At 44.4% G+C, this 20,242-nt stretch overlaps 1 protein-coding gene across 1 annotated transcript; it reads left to right on the forward strand.

Moving 5' to 3' along the window:
• Positions 1–459: 459 nt before the first annotated feature.
• LOC140895392 (olfactory receptor 52P1-like) lies at positions 460–1,930 on the forward strand. Its single transcript, XM_073304988.1, has 2 exons — positions 460–487; positions 948–1,930. The coding sequence occupies exon 2, from the start codon at positions 992–994 to the stop codon at positions 1,928–1,930; it is 939 nt and encodes a 312-aa protein (XP_073161089.1). The 5' UTR covers positions 460–487; positions 948–991.
• Positions 1,931–20,242: the final 18,312 nt, after the last annotated feature.

The following is a 20,242-nucleotide window of genomic DNA, read 5'->3' on the forward strand; positions in this document are numbered from 1 at the left end:
TCATACTATTGCCTAACAGCTAGAAATTGGCTTGTGCCCTTCAACACATGGGCATATAGACTTTCCAAAATATATATTATGCTGTAACTATTGTACTTGGATAGTGTCACTATCCAAGTAAATGTTCAAACCCTTCCAGATTCCTGCTTAGCTCATGGCTTCAAATACTTCTTGTGACAATGAGTTCCTCAGTTTAATTAGGCATCAAGTGAAGAAAACATTATTTTTTTATCTGTTTTGAATTTGCCATGTTTCAGTTTTATTGAATGTCATCTTGACCTTACCTTAGAGAGTAGATTGAGCATGTATACTCCCTCTCTCCTACCAGTCAGTAATTTACAGACTTTTCTCATATCTCCTCTTATTTATCTCCTTAGTAAAGTAATGATCCCAGTCTTTTCAGCCTCTCTCCTTGATCTTTCCCTGAACCCCTCTAGTTCTGCAATATCCTGTGTGACCAGTACTACACAGAGGAGTTCAGAGGAGAGTGAAACATTGTCTCACTGATCTCAATACATTGTATTTTCTGTATGATTCCCCATCCCACTCCTTCTGGGTTCCAATGTTTTGCTTAGTTTCTGTCCCTGCTTGCACTGTGAGCAGAGTTTCACCAAGCTGTGTACCATGATGCCCAGATCCCTTCCCTGAATTCATACAGTTAAATTACAATCTTGTTAGGTGTTTGAGGAGTTCCAGCCGTATCCTCCAATGGGCATAAATGTTGCAGTTCTTGACATTGAAGGTCATGTGCCTTTCACCTGGCTTGGTTAGCTGCCACTGAGAACTGCTGTGGGCTTGACTATGACCTAAATAATGTGGTGCCATCTGCAAATGTTGCCACCTCACTGCTCACCCCCTTTCTACATTGTTAATAGCTATAATATATTTACCATACTATTTGCTATAAAGTGTGTAACCCCCCTCACTGTGCTTCTCTCCCTTCACAGGAAGCTTGAGCATTTCTGAGACTGATCAACGCATCAACCACCTCATGGCAGATTTCAACCTCACCCTGCCTGAATCTTCAACATTCATCCTAATGGGCATTCCTGGCCTAGAAGTTGCTCACATTTGGATTTCCATTCCTTTCTCTATGCTCTACATAATCAGCCTGTTGGGAAATTCCATGGTTCTGTTTGTTGTAAGCAAAGAGCAAACCCTGCACAAGCCGATGTACCTGCTACTTTGCATGCTGGCACTCACAGATATTGCTGTGTCTACCTCCGTCATGCCAAAGGCACTGTGCATATTTTGGTTCAATTTGAAAGATATTACCGTAGGTGGCTGCCTCACCCAGATGTTCTTCCTTCACTCAGTTTCTATTATGGAGTCAGCTGTCCTCGTGACAATGGCCTTCGATCGCTATGTCGCCATATGTAAACCTCTGAGATATGCCACCATCCTCACCAATGCAAGAATAGCTAAGCTAGGGCTTGTGGGTTTGATAAGAGCTGTTCTCTTAATTCTGCCTCTGCCCCTGCTTCTCAGTAGGCAGCCATTCTGTGCTAATCACATTATCCCCCACACGTACTGCGAGCACATAGCTGTGGTGAAGATGTCATGTGGGGACACCACAGTGAACAGGATGTACAGCTTGGTGATGGCATTTGTAGTCACTGGATTAGATCTGACACTGGTTGCCCTGTCCTACAGTCTGATCATCAGAGCCATCCTCAGAATCTCCTCCAAGAAAGCGTACAAGAAAGCCCTGAACACCTGCACAGCCCACTTCTGTGTGGCAATGACGTCTTTTACTCTCTTCTTTTTCTCTGCTCTGACACACCGGTTTGGTCAGCACATTCCTCTCCATGTTCACATCATCTTGGCCAACCTCTATGTCCTCCTGCCCCCCATACTCAACCCGATCATTTATGGGGTGAAAACCAAAGAGCTTTATGACAAATTGGTCAAATACACCTGCAGAAGGTGATCTCTTGGGGCCAGTGACTTTTATCCTTTGTGACAAGAGTGGGAAAGGATTTTGCCTCATTAATTAAGGGTCCTCTGTCCAAGTTTGGCTGAGCTCAACATTGTACAAGTTCAGAGTCTGAAAAGTTCCTCACACCTAATATCTTATCATCGCATCACCAAGCACTGCTCTCTCCGTTGTGTAGTTCCCTCTTTCTGACCATCACCTGATCTCTTTCAGCATCACCCATCAGTCCCCACCCCCATGTCACTCAGCTTTCCCATGACTTCCAGACTACCAGAATGTTGGAGACACCAGGGCATGGCCACTAGTTAAGTTGAGGGGATGGAAGGCCATAAGAGTTGAGGAGGTCTCCCTGCCGAAGGCCTAAGGGCTTCTTCTCAACCCCCCTTAATAGAATTCAGGCCTGGCTGGTTTGAGTAAGCTCTTTTGGTCTTAAAACAGTGTTGCAGTTGTAGACAATGCCTTATAGTGTAAGGTTTGCTGATGCCAAGTTAAAGATAATAGGAGAGACAGTTACAAGGCCAGACAAAATGTGCTGGTTGTTTAAGTTGCTAGGAATGCTTGTTAGAGGTTGCAGGAAATAAATATTGTTGTAACCCATATAAGGAAGGCAGAGTATTTGTGCAAAGTTTTAATTGGCTGATGTGTAGAGAGTAGCATTAAGGAATATAAAAGTGTGTGTAATGACCTGCTCTGGTGTGCATGATTTGAGATTCTATTCTCCCTGTACCTTGTTTGCAGCTGCAAATAAACTTTTCTGCTTCTCCACCCCATTGTGATTATTGAGTGAAACACACCAGGTAACAAACCCCTGATGTTGTTTTGCCTCTGGGCACTGGGTGCCGGCAACAAGAAGATACTGTAACTTTTTGAAGCAAGGGGCTTTGCATTAGCTCTTTGTGAACAGGGTTCTTAATCAGTTTGACGCACTAAAGCTATGCTGTCAGATAGCCAAAAACAAAGAAAGAAACTACAATGCTAAACTTTTTTTCTTTTTTTCTTTTTCATATGTGCAGTGATCAAGTGAGTAAAATTTATCTGATTTTGCTATGTCCAGTAATTCAGGAAGCCTGGAGAATAAACCAAATGTTTCAGTGGGAAAATGATAATACAGGAAAGTTGCTGCAGTAACTGAGAACATTCTCCTACAGCTTGTTGGCGAGAGTTGTGAAACCATTTATTTCTGAGAATGGGACCGCTTTATTAAACGATGACCAGAACCGTTGAGTCAAATTACTCACCACATTGCACAGTCGCTTTCCAGCTGGAACTTTCAAAACAGACACTAACTGTTCACATTGTTGAAGATGTCAAAACAAGAGTCGAGATTTCATGTTGGAGTTTTTGAAACAGATGAAACAGAGATTGCCACCAAATGTGGAAGTGATTGAATCCCTTGCAGTACTAAATCCTTCTACTACGCTCAGCTTGGCACAACCTAGATTGGCTGACATCTCATTTTTTGCGATGGGTTTGTGGAGACCTTGGACAGTTGAAGCAGCAATGGAGATTTTTGCCTATGATTAGTTCAGGAAAACCAAGTTGAGCAGTTTGGGGTTGAAGTTCTCAAACTCATGGATTCGGCTGAGGACAAAGACTTCAGTGAACTTGCCTTGTATGCTCTTTCATTGTTGTTGCTACCTATTAGCAACATGGCAGTTGAATGAAATTTCACAAGAAGATACTATCGGAACTTTTAGAAAATATTCTTATTCAGAACGGGTCATTACATGTTCCCCATGCTAATTTTTCCCCCTACTGTTACTCACACCTTCTTGTCATCTGGTTGAAATGGGCCATCTTCATTATCATTACAAAAGGTTTTTTTTTTCCTGCTGATAATAGCCAACCTTAATTGATTTGTCTCATTAGAGTTGGTATGGCAAACCCCATGTTTTCATGTTCTCTGTATATATATATCTTTGTATTTTCCACTCCATGCATCTGATGAAGTGTGTTTTAGCCCACAAAAGCTTATGCCCAAATAAATGTATAAAGGAAAGGAGGACTTGTGGCACCTTAGAGCCTAACAAATTTATTTGAGCATAAGCTTTCATGAGCTACAGCTCACTTCATCGGATGCATTCAGTGGAAAATGCAGTGGGGAGATTTATGTACAAAGAGAACATGAAACAATAGGTGTTACCATACACACAGTAAGGAGAGTGATCAGGTAAGGAGAGCTATTACCAGCAGGAGAGCTGGGGGTGGGGGGAAACGTTTTGTAGTGATAATCAAGGTGGGTCATTTCCAGCAGTTGACAAGAACATCTGAGGAACAGCCAGGGGGGGGGGAGTGGTGTCGGGTGGGGGGGGAGGGGGAATAAACATGGGGAAATAGTTTTACTTTGTGTAATGACCCATCCACTCCCAGTCTTTATTCAAGCCTAAGTTAATTGTATCCAGTTTGTAAATTATTTCCAATTCAGCAGTCTCTCACTGGAGTCTGTTTTTGAAGTTTTTTGTTGAAGGATTGCCACTTTTAGGTCTGTAATCAAGTGACCAAAGAGATTGAAGTGTTCTCCGACTGGTTTATGAATATTATAATTCTTGACATCTGATTTGTGTCCATTTATTCTTTGACGTAGATACTGTCCAGTTTGGCCAATGTACATGACAGATGGGCATTGCTGGCACATGATGGCATATATCAGATTGGTGGATGTGCAGGTTAATGAGCCTCAGATAGTGTGGCTGATGTGATTAGGCCCTATGATGGTGTCCCCTGAATAGATATATGGGCACAGTTGGCAACGGGCTTTGTTGCAAGGATAGGTTCCTGGGTTAGTGGTTATGTTATGTGGTGTGTGGTTGCTGGTGAGTATTTGCTTCAGGTTGGGGGGCTGTCTGTAGGCAAGGACTGGCCTGTCTCCCAATATTTGTGAGAGTGATGGGTCGTCCTTCAGGATAGGTTGTAGATCCTTGATGATACGTTGGAGAGGTTTTAGTTGGGGGCTGAAGGTGACGGCTAGTGGCGTTCTGTTATTTTCTTTGTTGGGCCTGTTGTGTAGTAGGTAACTTCTGGGTATTCTTCTGGCTCTGTCAATCTGTTTTTGCACTTCAGCAGGTGGGTATTGTAAGAATGCTTGATAGAGATCTTGTAGGTGTTTGTCTCTGTCTGAGGGATTGGAGAAAATGCAGTTGTATCGTAGAGCTTGGCTGTAGACAATGGATTGTGTGGTGTGGTCTGGATGAAAGCTGGAGGCATGTAGGTAAGTATAGCAGTTAGTAGATTTCTGGTATAGGGTGGTGTTTATGTGACCATTGCTTATTAGCACAATAGTGTCCAGGAAGTCGATTTCTTGTGTGGACTGGACCAAGCTGAGGTTGATGGTGGGATGGAAATTGTTGAAATTATGGTGGAATTCCTCAAGGACTTCTTTTCCATGGGTCCAGATGATGAAGATGTCATCAATGTAGTGCAAGTAGAGTAGGGGCCTTAGCGGATGAGAGCTGAGTCAGCCATAAAAATGTTGTCATATTGTGGGGCCATGCGGGTACCCATAGCAGTGCCGCTGACTTGAAGGTATACATTATCCCCAAATGTGAAATAGTTATGGGTGAGGACAAAGTCACAAAGTTCAGCCACCAGGTTTGCCGTGACATTATCGGTGATACTGTTCCTGACGGCTTGTAATCCATCTTTCTTGATGTACAGGCCAATGTGTTAATTAAAAAAAAAACCTTTGTTTCAAGAAAGAGATGGGTTTTGTTAAGGAAAAGTTAGCACATGTGACTCCATTTTGGTTTGGGGTCCACCATTGCCTAAAAGCAAGCACATCATGCACCAGGAGGCATGTTCCTTAGATACTGCATTCCTGTGAAAATCGTCCCCCTTGTCTCCAGCCTGCCTTGACTCCCAGTATCTGTTTTTTTGTCAGTCCCTAACTCCCTATCTCCTGGCCTTTGATGTGAGACCTCCCATCCTAATAATAAAATTTACTGATGCATGGCTTTAGGACCATGCTGTGTAATTAACATACTGGTTTAGCACAAAAAATGCACCAAGCAAAAATAGGTGGTAGATAAAACAAGGGTTTGTTTGTTGGCTAAGGTTTCCGATGCACAAGGGCAACATGCTTTGCTAAAAAGTATATAACCTTTGTATAATCTGTATTCGGGGTCCCCTCCTGGCTAGCAGGGGGGAACCACGCTCGAGCGTAATAAACTTAGTGTCTTTTGGGAACTCTGCAGTTGTGGACTTTGTTTCTGTGCCTCAGCCTAGATTCGAACTGTGCGTGTCCTACCAGGTGTAATTCGCAGCAGTTGTGTGCGTGTCATCTCAGGTATAATTTGTAACAGTTTACTTTTAGGTTAGTTTTTAAGTCACTTTGGCCTATTAATGCAGTAGAAATCTGGGAAAGCTGAGCTGGAGGCAGGGCAGCAGCAGCGAGAAACACTGAGCCAGAGGAGTCAGAACTGGGATGGAGGCAGAGCAGTGGTGCTGAGGCAGAGCTGGGGGGCTGCAGCTGGAGCATACCAGAACCGGAAGCTGGGTCAACACAGACCAGCTGCGCCTATGGGGAGCCAGGGCTGAGCTACAGGGAGGAGCTGCAGAGCCAGAGCCAGGATAGTGGATGCCGACCATGTCAAAAGTAACCTGGCAGCCGAGCGGAATGAACAGCTGGGGATAGCAAGGTGGGGCTTTGGGCAGAGGGCCCAGCACAAGGAGACGTCACCAGACAAGTGGGCCTCGAAGGATGGATTCAGAAGTGGGTATGTGAATCTGATGGAAGGACTGATGTTTGCCTGGGATTGGTGAGTATCCGAGTGCGTGTTTGCTGAGTAAGTATCCGAGTGTGTGTTTGCTGGGAGGGCAGTGTGAGAGCCTGAGTGAGTTCCTGATTGGCTGGTAGCCTGCAGGGGGTGAGCATTGGGGCTGTCTGTTTGTTTGTATCAGGGAAGCCTGGCTGTTTAAAAATAGCCAGAGCTTCGCGAACCAGCTGAGCAGCGGGGAACAGCAGAACAGCACACAGCAGGAGTTTGCCTGGGAGTTCGCCTGGAGTGAGCCCAGTGAGGCTTACATCTTGCCAACTTCTCTGAGGAAGCTCATTGTAGGAAGGTGATATGGAAGGGGGGGAGGGGTTCAGCTGTTGTGACCTCCACTGGATGTGCCATGTTTGTCTTTCTTCCGCAGGACAGAAGCGACCTTGTCTGTACAAACTGAAAGCTAGTATCCATATTGGAAGAGAAGATTGAAGGTCTGGAGCAACAGATAACGACCCTGCATTGCATACGAGAAACTGAGGATTTTCTGGACAAAAGTCAGGATATGCTTCTACGGGCACAAAGCTCTAAAGTTTTAGAGCAGGTTGCACAGCGGAGCCAAAAGGCCAGTGAGGAAGCTTGGCAACATGTGACCTCCAGAAGAAGAAGGGGGAATGTCCGGGTTCCAGCAACGCAGACACAGGTAACTAACCGCTTTCATGTTCTCTCCACAGGTACCATTGAGGAGAGTGGACCAGATGATATGTCTGGGGGGAGAAAGCAGAAGGAGACTCCACTGGTTAGAAGGCAGGAGATGCACTGTCCTGAGATTGGGGGTTCCACGACCACCACTCCCAAGAGAAGGAGGCGGGTGGTGGTGGTCAGGGACTCTCTCCTCCGGGGGACTGAGTCATCTATCTGCCACCCTGACCGGGAAAACCGAGAAGTCTGCTGCTTGCCAGGGGCTAAGATTCACAATGTGATTGAGAGACTGCCGAGACTCATCAAGCCCTCGGATCGCTACCCCTTCCTGCTTCTCCACGTGGGCACCAATGATACTGCCAAGAATGACCTTGAGCGGATCACTGCGGACTACGTGGCTCTGGGAAAAAGGATAAAGGAGTTTGAGGTGCAAGTGGTGTTCTCGTCCATCCTCCCCGTGGAAGGAAAAGGCCTGGGTAGGGACCGTCAAATCGTGGAAGTCAACGAATGGCTACGCAGGTGGTGTCGGAGAGAAGGCTTTGGATTCATTGACCATGGGAAGGTATTCCATAAAGGAGTAGTGCTGGGCAGAGACGGGCTCCATCTTACGAAGAGAGGGAAGAGCATCTTTGCGAGCAGGCTGGCTAACCTAGTGAGGAGGGCTTTAAACTAGGTTCACCGGGGGAAGGAGACCAAAGCCCTGAGGTAAGTGGGAAAACGGGATACCGGGAGGAAGCACAGGCAGGAATGTCTGTGAGGGGAGGGCTCCTGCCTCATACTGGGAATGAGGGGCGATCAACAGGTTATCTCAAGTGCCTATATACAAATGCACAAAGCCTTGGAAACAAGCAGGGAGAACTGGAGGTCCTGGTGATGTCAAGGAATTATGACGTGATTGGAATAACAGAGACTTAGTGGGATAACTCACATGACTGGAGTACTGTCATGGATGGTTATAAACTGTTCAGGAAGGACAGGCAGGGCAGAAAAGGCAGGGGAGTAGCACTGTATGTAAGGGAGCAGTATGACTGCTCAGAGCTCCAGTACGAAACTGCAGAAAAACCTGAGTGTCTCTGGATTAAGTTTAGAAGTGTGAGCAACAAGAGTGATGTCGTGGTGGGAGTCTGCTATAGACCACCGGACCAGGGGGATGAGGTGGATGAGGCTTTCTTCCGGCAGCTCGCGGAAGCTACTAGGTCGCACGCCCTGGTTCTCATGGGTGACTTTAATTTAACTGATATCTGCTGGGAGAGCAATACAGCGGTGCATAGACAATCCAGGAAGTTTTTGGAAAGCGTAGGGGACAATTTCCTGGTGCAAGTGCTAGAGGAGCCAACTGGGGGGGAGCTTTTCTTGACCTGCTGCTCACAAACCGGGAAGAATTAGTGGGGGAAGCAAAAGTGGAAGGGAATCTGGGAGGCAGTGACCATGAGTTGGTTGAGTTCAGGATCCTGACACAGGGAAGAAAGGTCAGCAGAAGGATACAGACCCTGGACTTCAGGAAAGCAGACTTCAACTCCCTCAGGGAATGGATGGGTAGGATCCCCTGGGGGACTAACATGAAGGGGAAAGGAGTCCAGGAGAGCTGGCTGTATTTCAAGGAATCCCTGTTGAGGTTACAGGGACAAACCACCCTGATGAGTCGGAAGAATAGAAAATATGGCAGGCGACCAGCTTGGCTTAATGGTGAAATCCTAGCGGATCGTAAACAGAAAAAAGAAGCTTACAAGAAGTGGAAGGTTGGACATATGACCAGGGAAGAGTATAAAAATATTGCTCGGGCATGTAGGAATGAAATCAGGAGGGCCAAATCGCACCTGGAGCTGCAGCTAGCGAGAGATGTCAAGAGTAACAAGAAGGGTTTCTTCAGGTATGTTGGCAACAAGAAGAAAGCCAAGGAAAGTGTGGGCCCCTTAATGAATGAGGGAGGCAACCTAGTGACAGAGGATGTGGAAAAAGCTAATGTACTCAGTGCTTTTTTTGCCTCTGTCTTCACGAACAAGGTCAGCTCCCAGACTGCTGTGCTGGGCATCACAACATGGGGAATAGATGGCCAGCCCTCTGTGGAGAAAGAGGTGGTTAGGGACTATTTAGAAAAGCTGGACATGCACAAGTCCATGGGGCCGGACGAGTTGCATCCGGGAGTGCTGAAGGAATTGGCGGCTGTGATTGCAGAGCCATTGGGCGTTATCTTTGAAAACTCGTGGCGAACGGGAGAAGTCCCAGATGGCTGGAAAAATGCTAATGTAGTGCCAATCTTTAAAAAAGGGAAGAAGGAGGATCCTGGGAACTACAGGCCAGTCAGCCTCACCTCAGTCCCTGGAAAAATCATGGAGCAGGTCCTCAAAGAATCAATCCTGACGCACTTGCATGAGAGGAAAGTGATCAGGAACAGTCAGCATGGATTCACCAAGGCAAGGTCATGCCTGACTAATCTAATCCCCTTCTGTGATGAGATTACTGGTTCTGTGGATGAAGGGAAAGCAGTGTATGTATTGTTTCTTGACTTTAGCAAACCTTTTGACACAGTCTCCCACAATATTCTTGTCAGCAAGTTGAAGAAGTATGGACTGGATGAATGCACTATAAGGTGGGTGGAAAGTTGGCTAGATTGTCGGGCTCAATGGGTAGTGATCAATGGGTCCATGTCTAGTTGGCAGCCGGTATCAAGTGGAGTGCCCCAAGGGTCGGTCCTGGGGCCGGTTTTGTTCAATATCTTCATAAATGATCTGGAGGATGGTGTGGATTGCACTCTCAGCAAATTTGTGGATGATACTAAACTGGGAGGAGTGGTAGATACGCTGGAGGGGAGGGATAGGATACAGAAGGACCTAGACAAATTGGAGGATTGGGCCAAAAGAAATCTGATGAGGTTCAATAAGGATAAGTGCAGGGTCCTGCACTTAGGAAGGAAGAACCCAATGCACAGCTACAGAGTAGGGACCGAATGGCTAGGCAGCAGTTCTGCGAAAAAGGACCTAGGGGTGACAGTGGACGAGAAGTTGGATATGAGTCAACAGTGTGCCCTTGTTGCCAAGAAGGCCAATGGCATTTTGGGATGTATAAGTAGGGGCATAGCGAGCAGATTGAGGGACATGATCGTTCCCCTCTATTCGACATTGGTGAGGCCTCATGTGGAGTACTGTGTCCAGTTTTGGGCCCCACACTACAAGAAGGATGTGGATAAATTGGAGAGAGTCCAGCGAAGGGCAACAAAAATGATTAGGGGTCTGGAACACATGAGTTATGAGGAGAGGCTGAGGGAACTGGGATTGTTTAGCCTGCAGAAGAGAAGAATGAGGGGAGATTTGATAGCTGCTTTCAACTACCTGAGAGGTGGTTCCAAAGAGGATGGTTCTAGACTATTTTCAGTGGTAGAAGAGGACAGGACAAGGAGTAATGGTCTCAAGTTGCAGTGGGGGAGGTTTAGGTTGGATATTAGGAAAAACTTTTTCACTAGGAGGGTGGTGAAACACTGGAATGCGTTACCTAGGGAGGTGGTAGAATCTCCTTCCTTCGAGGTTTTTAAGGTCAGGCTTGACAAAGCCCTGGCTGGGATGATTTAACTGGGAATTGGTCCTGCTTTGAGCAGGGGGTTGGACTAGATGACCTTCTGGGGTCCCTTCCAACCCTGATATTTTATGATTCTATGTTAGGGAGAAGGGTCCTGCCTCCTACAGCCCTTGGGCGTGTGACCATTGCCAGAGCAAGTGTTGGACCCAGAGGATCAACACAGCATAGCCAGGACCTGGGCAGGAGACCTGGGACATGTGAGGAATAAACTGGAAACATTTTTCTCATCCCAGAGACAGCTCTTTGTGGTGTTTCACATGCTCATAGAGTGAGGTTCCAAGTTTCCTTGAACATTTCTCATTTTTTCATTATTTTTTTTTTAAATTGCTGTTTAATAAATTATATTTGGGTTGAACTTCGTGTAGTTATCAGTGGGTCAGGGAATCGTCCAGGGTGAAGAGAGTGCCCTGGGGTGGGAACAACCTAGCCCTTGACCTAAGCGACTATGAGACTGGGTCTTCAGTCTCCCAGGAATCCTGGGCCCAGCTGTGTCACCATTTTCACACAGGAAAGTGGAAGGGGAATCCTTGAGATGAGGTAGGCTTCTGATAAAGAGAGTGGGAGTGGGGACTTAGACCCTTTCACTTCGCAATTCCCCTGGGGTAATGCAGAAGCCAGGAATGTTCCCCACACTAAAGTAGGGAACTGGGACAAAATGAGGGTTGGATATTAGTAACGGTGCTGGAATTATTTTTAGGATGGGGGTGCTGAGCTGCACCACCCTTACCCTTGTCCATGCAGTGCCCCTCATTGCCCAAGGCTGCAGTCAGAGCTTGGGGCAGTTGTGAAGACCTGGGCCATGGTGGGACCCCGGGCGGCAGAACCCTCAAGTTCAGCAGATGGCATGCCCCCAGTGGGTGGTGGGCCTCAGGGGCTCGGCAGAGCCTGGGAGGGCGGTGGGATGCCGGGAGCAGCAGAACCTGCTGGGTCCATCAGCTGGACTGGCACTGGCAGAGCTAACGGGGACCTGGGGCCAGCCCTGGGCATGGGAACACCAAGTGCAAAACCTGGGGGGCTGCAGTATCCCCTGGACCCCTACTTTCCGTGCCTATGAATATTAATCACGGGTGAAGAGATGTGTAACTTGTGAAGTCGTCATATAAATGATAAACCTTGAAATGTATAACTTTGGGAAGTGACCAGAGCACACAGGTAAGTAAAAAACATGGAGACCTAACAGAAGGGTCAGAATTTGGGGAGAGCATGACTGTTATAGTAGGGATAAAGGAGAGGCAGCACAGAACTGGAGGTGCGGGGGATCAAATCAGTATCATAGATGTCTGTATACTTATGTGAGAAGTATGGGGAATTAGAAGGAAGAACTTGAAATACTAGTAAATAAATCAAAACTATGACAGAGCTGGCATCACAGAGACTTGGTGGGATAATATGTATGACTGAAATATTGGTATAAAAAGATACAGCTTGCTCAGGAAGGACAGACAGGGGAAAAGGTGTTGCTTATATATTAAAAATGTACACACTTGCCCTGAGGTTGAGTTGGAAATAGGAGACAGACTTCCTGAAAGTCTCTGGGTAAGGATAAAATGGGTAAAAAACAAAGGTGATGTGATGCTAGGGGTCTACTACAGACCATCTAACCAGGAAGAAGAGGTGGATGAGGCTTTTTTTAAACAACTAACAAAATCATCCAAATCACAGGGCTTGGTGGTGATGGGGGACTTCAACTCCCCACACCTCTATTGGGAAAATAACACAGCAGGGCAAAGGTTATCCAACAAGTTCTTGGAATGTACTGGAGAGGTTTTTTTATTCCAGAAGATAGAGAAAGCTACTGGGAAAGAGGCTATTCTAGATTTGATTTTGACAAATAGGGAGGAACTGGTTGAGAATTTGAAAGTGGAAGGCAGCTTGTGTGAAAGTGATCATGAAATGGTAGAGTTCATGACTCTAAGGAATGGTAGGAGGGAGAACAGCAAAATAAAGACAATGGATTTCAAGAAGGCAGACTTCAGCAAATTCTGGGAGTTGGTAGGCAACTCCCAAGATCCCATGGGAAGCAAGGGTAAGGGGAAAAACAATTGAAGACAGTGGGCAACTTTCCAGAGACATTATTATGGGCACAAGAGCAAACTATCCCACTGCATAGGAATGATAGGAAGTATGGCAAGAGACCACCCTAGTTTAACCAGGAGATCTTCAGAGATCTAAAAATCAAAAAAGAGTCCTACAAAAAGTGGAAAATAGGTCAAATAACAAAGGATGAAATAAACAAATAACACAAATATATAGGGACACAATTAGAAAGGCCAGAGCACAAAACAAGATCAAACAAGCCAGAGACATAAAGGGTAACAATAAACCATTCTACAAATACGTTAGAAGCAAGAGGAAGACCACGGACATGGTAGGCCCGTTACTCAATGAGGAGGGAAAACAATAACAGAAAATGTGGAAATGGCAGAGATGCTTATGACTTCTTTGTTTCGGTTTTCACCAAGAAGGTTGGTGGTGATTGGATGTCTAACATAGTGAATTCCAGTGGAAAATGAGGTGGGATCTGAGGCTAAAATAGGGAAAGAACAAGTTTAAAATTACTTAGACAAATTAGTTGTCTTCAAGTCACCATGGCCTAATGAAATGCATCCTAGAATATTCACACAACTGATTGAGGAGATATCTGATCCCTTAGCAATGATCTTTGAAAAGTCATGGAAGACAGGAGAGATTCACAAAGAATGGAAAGAGGCAAATATAGTGCCAACCTATACAAAGGGAAATAAGGGCAACCCGGGCAATTACAGACCAGTCAGCTTAATTTCTGTATCCCGAAAGATAATGGAGCAAATAATTAAGGAATCCATTTGCAAACATCTGGAAGATAATAAGGTGATAAATAATAGTCAGCATGGATTTGTCAAGAACAAATCATGTCAAACCAACTGGAAAGCTTCCTTTGACAAGGTAACAAGCCTTGTGGATGGGGTGAAGTGATAGACATGGTATATTTTGACTTAAGTAAAGCTTTTGACACTGTCTCGCATTACCTTCTCATAAACAAACAAGGGAAATAAAACCAAGATGGTGCTACTATCAGGTGGGTGCATAACTGGTTGGAAAACCATTTCCAGAGAGTAGTTATCAGTGGTTCACAGTGATGCTGGAGGGGCCCCTCAGGGATCAGTTCTGGGTCCAGTTCTATTCAATATTTTCATCAGTGATTTAGATAATGGCATAGAGAGTACACTTATAAAGTTTGTGGATGATACCAACCTGAGAGGGATTGCAAATGCTTTGCAGGATAGGATTAACATTCAAAATGATCTGGACAAACTGGAGAAATGGTCTGAAGTCAATAGGATGAAATTCAATAAGGACAAATCCAAAGTACTCCACTTAGGAAGGAACAATCAGTTGCACACATACAAAATGGGAAATGACTGCCTAAGAAGGAGTTCTGGGGAAAGGGAAAGGGAAAGGGAAAGGGAAAGGGAAAGGGAAAGGGAAAGGGGGTCATAATGGATCACAAGCTAAATATGAGTCAACAGTGTAACACTCCTGCAAAAAAAAGGGAATATCCTTCTGGGATGTATTAGCTAGAGTGTTGTAAGCAAGACACGAGAAATAATTCTTCCACTCTACTCTGCATTGATTAGGCCTCAGCTGGAGTATTGTGCCCAGTTCTGGGTGCCACATTTCAGGAAAGATGTGGACAAAGGTCTAGAAAACATGACCTATGAAGGAAGATTGAAAAAACTGGGTTTGTTTAGTATGGAAAAGAGAAGACGGAGAGGGGGCATGATAACAGTTTTCAAGTACCTCAGAGGTTGTTACAAGGAGGAAGGAGAAAAATTATTCTCCTTAGCCTCTGATGATAGCACAAGAAGAAATGGTCTTAAATTGCAGCAAGGGAGGTTTAGGTTGGACATTAGGAAAAACTTGCTAACTGTCAGGGTGGTCAACCATTGGAATAAATTGCCTAAGGAGATTGTGGAATCTCCATGATTGTAGATTTTTAAGAGCAGGTTAGACAAACACCTGTCAAGGATGTTCTAGATAGTGCTGGTCCTGTCATGAGTGCAGGGGACTGAACTTGATGGCTTCTAGAGGTCACTTCTAGTCCTATGATTCTATGATTCTAAGGAACTTAAATGTGAAATTGCAGAAGTACTAACTGTCATCTGTAACCTATCATTTAAATCAGCTTCTGTACAAAAGGACTGGAGGCTAGCTCATGTCACTCCAATTTTTCAAAAGGGCTCCAGAGGTGATCCCAGAAATTACAGGCCAGTAAGCCTGACTTCAGTCATGGGCAAAGTTGTTGAAACTAAAGTAAAGAACAAAATTATCAGACACATAGATGAACATAATTTGTTGGAGAAGAGTCAACATGGTTTTTGTAAAGGAAAATCATGCCTCACCGATCTACTAGAATTTTTCGATGGGATCAACAAGCATGTGAACAAGGGGATCCAGTGGATTTCGCATACTTAGATTTTCAGAAAGACTTTGACAAGGTCCCTCACTAAAGGCTCTTAAGCAAAGTAGGCTATCATGGAATAAGAGGGAAGGTTCTCTCATGGATTGGTAACCGGTTTAAAGGTAGGAAACAAAGGGTAGGAATAAATGGTCAGTTTTCAGAATGGAAAGAGGTAAATTGTGGTGTCCAGCAGGGATCTGTACTGGGCCCAGTCCTATTTAACATATTCATAAATGATCTGGAAAAAGGAGAAAACAGTGAGGTGGCAAAATTTGCAGAAAACACAAAACTATTCAAGGTAGGTAAGCCCCAGGCAGCCTGTAAACAGCTACAAAAGGATCTCTCAAAACTGGGTGACTAGCCAGCTAAATGCAAAACAATGCACATTGGAAAACATAATTCCAATTATACATATAAAATGATGGGGTCTAAGTTAGCTGTTACCACCCAAGACAGAGATCTTGGAGTCATTGTTGATAGTTCTCTGAAATCATCCATTCGGTGTGCAGTGGCAGCCCAAAAAGTGAACAAAATGTTGGGAATCATTAAGAAAGGGACAGATAATAAGACAGAAAATGTCATATTGCCTCTGTATAAATCTCTGGTACTCCCACACCTTGAATGCTGCGTGCAGATGTGGTCGCCCCATCTCAAATATATATATATTGAAATTGGAAAACTTTCAGAAAAGGGCAAGGAAAATATGAGGGGCATGCAACAGGTGCTTTATCAGGAGACATTAATAAGACTGGGACTTTTCAGCTTGGAAAAGAGATAACTAAGTAGGGATATAATAGAGGTCTATAAAACCATGACTGGTGTGGAGAAAGTAAAGAAGGAAGAATAAGGGGCCACCAAATGAAATTAATAGGTAGCAGGTTTAAAACAAATAGAGGGAAGTATTTTTTCACACAACACACTGTCAACCTGTGGAACTCTTTGCCAGAGGATGTTGTGAAGGCCGAGACTATAACAGGGTTAAAAAAGGAACTAAATAAATTCGTAGAGGAGAGGTCCATCAGTGGCTATTTGCCAGGATGGGCAGGGATGTTGTCCCTAGGCTCTGTTTGCCAGAAGCTGGGAATGAGAGACGGGATGGATCACTTGATGATTCCCTGTTCCGTTCTTTCCCTCTGGGGCACCTGGCACTGCCCACTGTCAGAAAACAGGATACTGGGCTAGATGGACCTTTGTTCTGACACAGTCTGGTCATTTTTATGCTCTTAAGACTGAGAGGGGACATGGTAACAGCTTTCAAGTACATAAAAGCTTGTTGCAAGGAGGAGGGAGAAAAATTATTCTCCTTAACCTCTGAGGATAGGACAAGAAGCAACGGACTTAAATTGCAGCAAGGGAGGTTTAGGTTGGACATGAGGAAAAACTACCTAACTGTCAGGGTAGTTAAGCACTGGAATAAATTGCCTAGGGAGGTTGTGGATTCTCCTTCACTAGAGATTTTTCAGAGCAGGTTAGAGAAATACCTGTCAGGGATGGTCTAGAATCTAGATAATACATAGTTCTGCCATGAGTGCAGGGAACTGGACCAGATGACCTCTCAAGATCCCTTCCAGTTTTATAATTCCATAATAGTACACATGGAATTTTGGCTCAACAAAGCACAGCCATCTCCAGGTCTGTCAGTCTGGCACCTCTCACAAGAACTAACTTCTCTTTGAGAAAAAAAAAATCAGACTCAAATCCTGACTGAGAGCAAGTCAGTGCCAGTCCCCTGACTCACATAATTACACCATTCAAACCAGCTCTGAGGTGGACGATTGCTGAATATTCCAAAACATTTTGAGAATTGTGTTACCCTTTAATCCTGGAAGCTGCACCAGTGAAAAACTAAGTCGGTGCAGAAATACTTCAGATCATTTACCTTTTAAGTATTTTCCATTTGTGCTGGTCGAGCTAAAACATGTAACAGTGCAATCCATGGTGATTCCTAGTTGATTAACTCATCCTCAAGAGCTTTTACCAGGTGCACTATAAATACTTCCACACTGCGTGTCTGACAGAGAGAGGGAATGTTTCTGTGCAGAGTGTTCAAACTCTGTTTCCTCAGGAGCAGATGATGAACACTCTCCAGCTTCTACTTTAGTGGCTTGGTAAGTTCACTTTGTTCTGTCTGTTACTACTTGGAACCACTTAAATCCTACTTTCTGTATTTAATAAAATCACTTTTTACTTATTAATTAACCCACAGTATGTATTAATACTTGGGTGGGGCAAACAGCTGTGCATATCTCTCTATCAGTGTTATAGAGGGTGAACAATTTATGAGTTTACCCTGTATAAGCTTTATACAGGGTAAAATGGATTTATTTGGGGTTTGGACACCATTGAGAGTTGGGCAGCTGAGTGTCAAAGACAGGAACACTTCTGTAAGCTGCTTTCAGTTAAGCCTACAGCTGATAGGGGACGTGGATCAGACCTGGTCTGGGTTTGCAGCAAGCTAGCGGGTCTGGCTCAAACCAGGCAGGGCACTGAAGTTCTAAGCTGACAGGACAGGAAAGCAGAGGCAGAAGTAGTCTTGGCACATCAGGCAGCAGCTCCCAGGGGATTTCTGTGATCCAACCCATCACAGTCACTACCCCCATTGATGGACCTATCCTCCATGAATTTATCTAGTTTCTTTTAACCCTCTTAGAGTCTTGGCTTTCACAACATCCTCTGGCAAGGAGTTCCACAGATTGACTGTGTGTTGTGTGAAAAAATACTTCCTTTTGTTTGTTTTCAACCTGCTGCCTATTAATTTCATTTGGTGACCCTCTAGTTTGAGCATTACAAGAAGAAATAAATAACACTTCCTTATTTACTTTCTCCATACTAGTCATGAGTTTATAGACCTCTATTATATCCCTGGGTAGCTGTCTCTTTTCCAAGCTGAAAAGTCCCAGACATGATAACATTTTTCAAGTACATAAAAGTTTGTTACAAGAAGGAGGGTGGATTTTTTTTCTCTTTAACCTCTGAGGATAGGACAAGAAGCAATGGTCTTAAATTGCAGCAACAGAGGCTTAGTTGGACATTAGGAAAAACTTCCTAACTGTCAGGGTAGTTAAGCACTGGAACAAATAGCTAGGGAGGTTGTGGAATCTCTATCCCTGGAGATTTTGAAGAACAGGTTAGATCAGGGATAGTATAGGTCACCTGCTGGGAATGGTCTAGTTATTGCTTAGTCCTGCCTTGAGTGCAGGAGGCTGGACTAGATGACCTTCTGAGGTCCTTTCTAGTCCTACATTTCTATGATTCTATAAATGGGAGTTAGCAAGTAACAGTCAAACATGAATGAATCCCATTCAAATATAAGATTAGCAGGCAAGCAATTGCATATTGACAAAATGTACAAATGCTTATATACAAGAGCTAAAAGTCTAAATGCTAATACTAGAGAGCCTGGTATTAAATGAGGACATTGATATAATAGGTATCACAGAAACTTGGCAGAACAATGATAATCAATGGGACACAGTAATACTAAGGTACAAGATATATAGGAATGACAAAATAGATTGCACTGGTGTGGAAGTGGCACTATATGTGAAAGAAAGTATAGAGTCAAATAAAGTAAAAATCAAAACTGTACCATAGAATCTCTATGGATAGAAATTACATTCTAGAAAAATCAAAGTATAGGTAGGTATTCCATTCCTCTGATCATCCTCGTAGCCTTTCTCTGCACTGGTTCAGTTTGAATTCATTCCATGATCTGGAGGATGGTGTGGATTGCACCCTCAGCAAGTTTGCAGATGACATTAAATTGGGAGGAGTGGTAGATACGCTGGAAGGTAGATATTGGATACAGAGGGACCTAGACAAATTAGAGGATTGGTCCAACAGAAATCTGATGAGGTTCAACGAGGACAAGTGCAGAGTCCTGCAACTTAGGACGGAAGAATCCCATGCACCACTACAGACTAGGGACTGAATGGCTAGGCAGCAGTTCTGCAGAAAAAGACCTACGGTTTACAGTGGACGAGAAGCTGGATATGAGTCAACAGTGTGCCCTTGTTGCCAAGAAGGCTAACGGCATTTTGGCCTATATGAGTAGGAGCATTGCCAGCAGATCAAGGAACGTGATCATTTCCCTCTATTCAGCACTGGTGAGGCCTCATCTGGAGTACTGTGTCCAGTTTTGGGCCCCACACTACAAGAAGTATGTGGAAAAATTGGAAAGCATCCAGCGGAAGGCAACAAAAATTATTAAGGGACTGGAGCACATGATTTATGAGGAGAGGCTGAGGAAACTAGGATTATTTATTCTGCAGAAGTGAAGAATGAGGGGGGATTTGATAACTGCTTTCAACTATCTGAAAGGGGGTTCCAAAGAGGATGGCTCTAGACTGTTCTCAGTGGCACCAGATGACAGAATGAGGAGTAATGGTCTCAAATTGCAGTTGGGGAGGTTTAGGTTAGATATTAGGAAAAATGTTTTCACTAGGAGGGTGGTGAAGCACTGGAATGGGATATCTAGGGAGGTGTTGGAATCTCCTTCCTTCGAAGTTTTTAATGTCAGGCTTGACAAAACCCTTGCTGGGATGATTTAGTTGCGGATTGTTCCTGCTTTGAGCAGGGGGTTGGACTAGATGACCTTCTGAGGTCCCTTCCAAACCTGACATTCTATGATTCTATGATCTTTCTTATACATTATGTACCAGAACTGCATACAGTATTCCAGGTGAGGTCTCACCAATGCCTTGTACAATTGCAATAACACTTCCCTGTCACTATTTGAAATACCTCCCCTGATGCATTTTAGGATTTTAATAGCATTTTTCAGAGCTGCATCACATTGGTGACTCATAGTCATCCTGTGATTGACCAACACACCCTGGAACTTTTTCTTTCTGTTTGTGCAAGAGTGGATGGGGTGAGTTCTGCTGC

Source organism: Lepidochelys kempii, chromosome 1 (genome assembly GCF_965140285.1).
Source record: "Lepidochelys kempii isolate rLepKem1 chromosome 1, rLepKem1.hap1, whole genome shotgun sequence".
Lineage (NCBI taxonomy): Eukaryota > Metazoa > Chordata > Testudines > Cheloniidae > Lepidochelys > Lepidochelys kempii.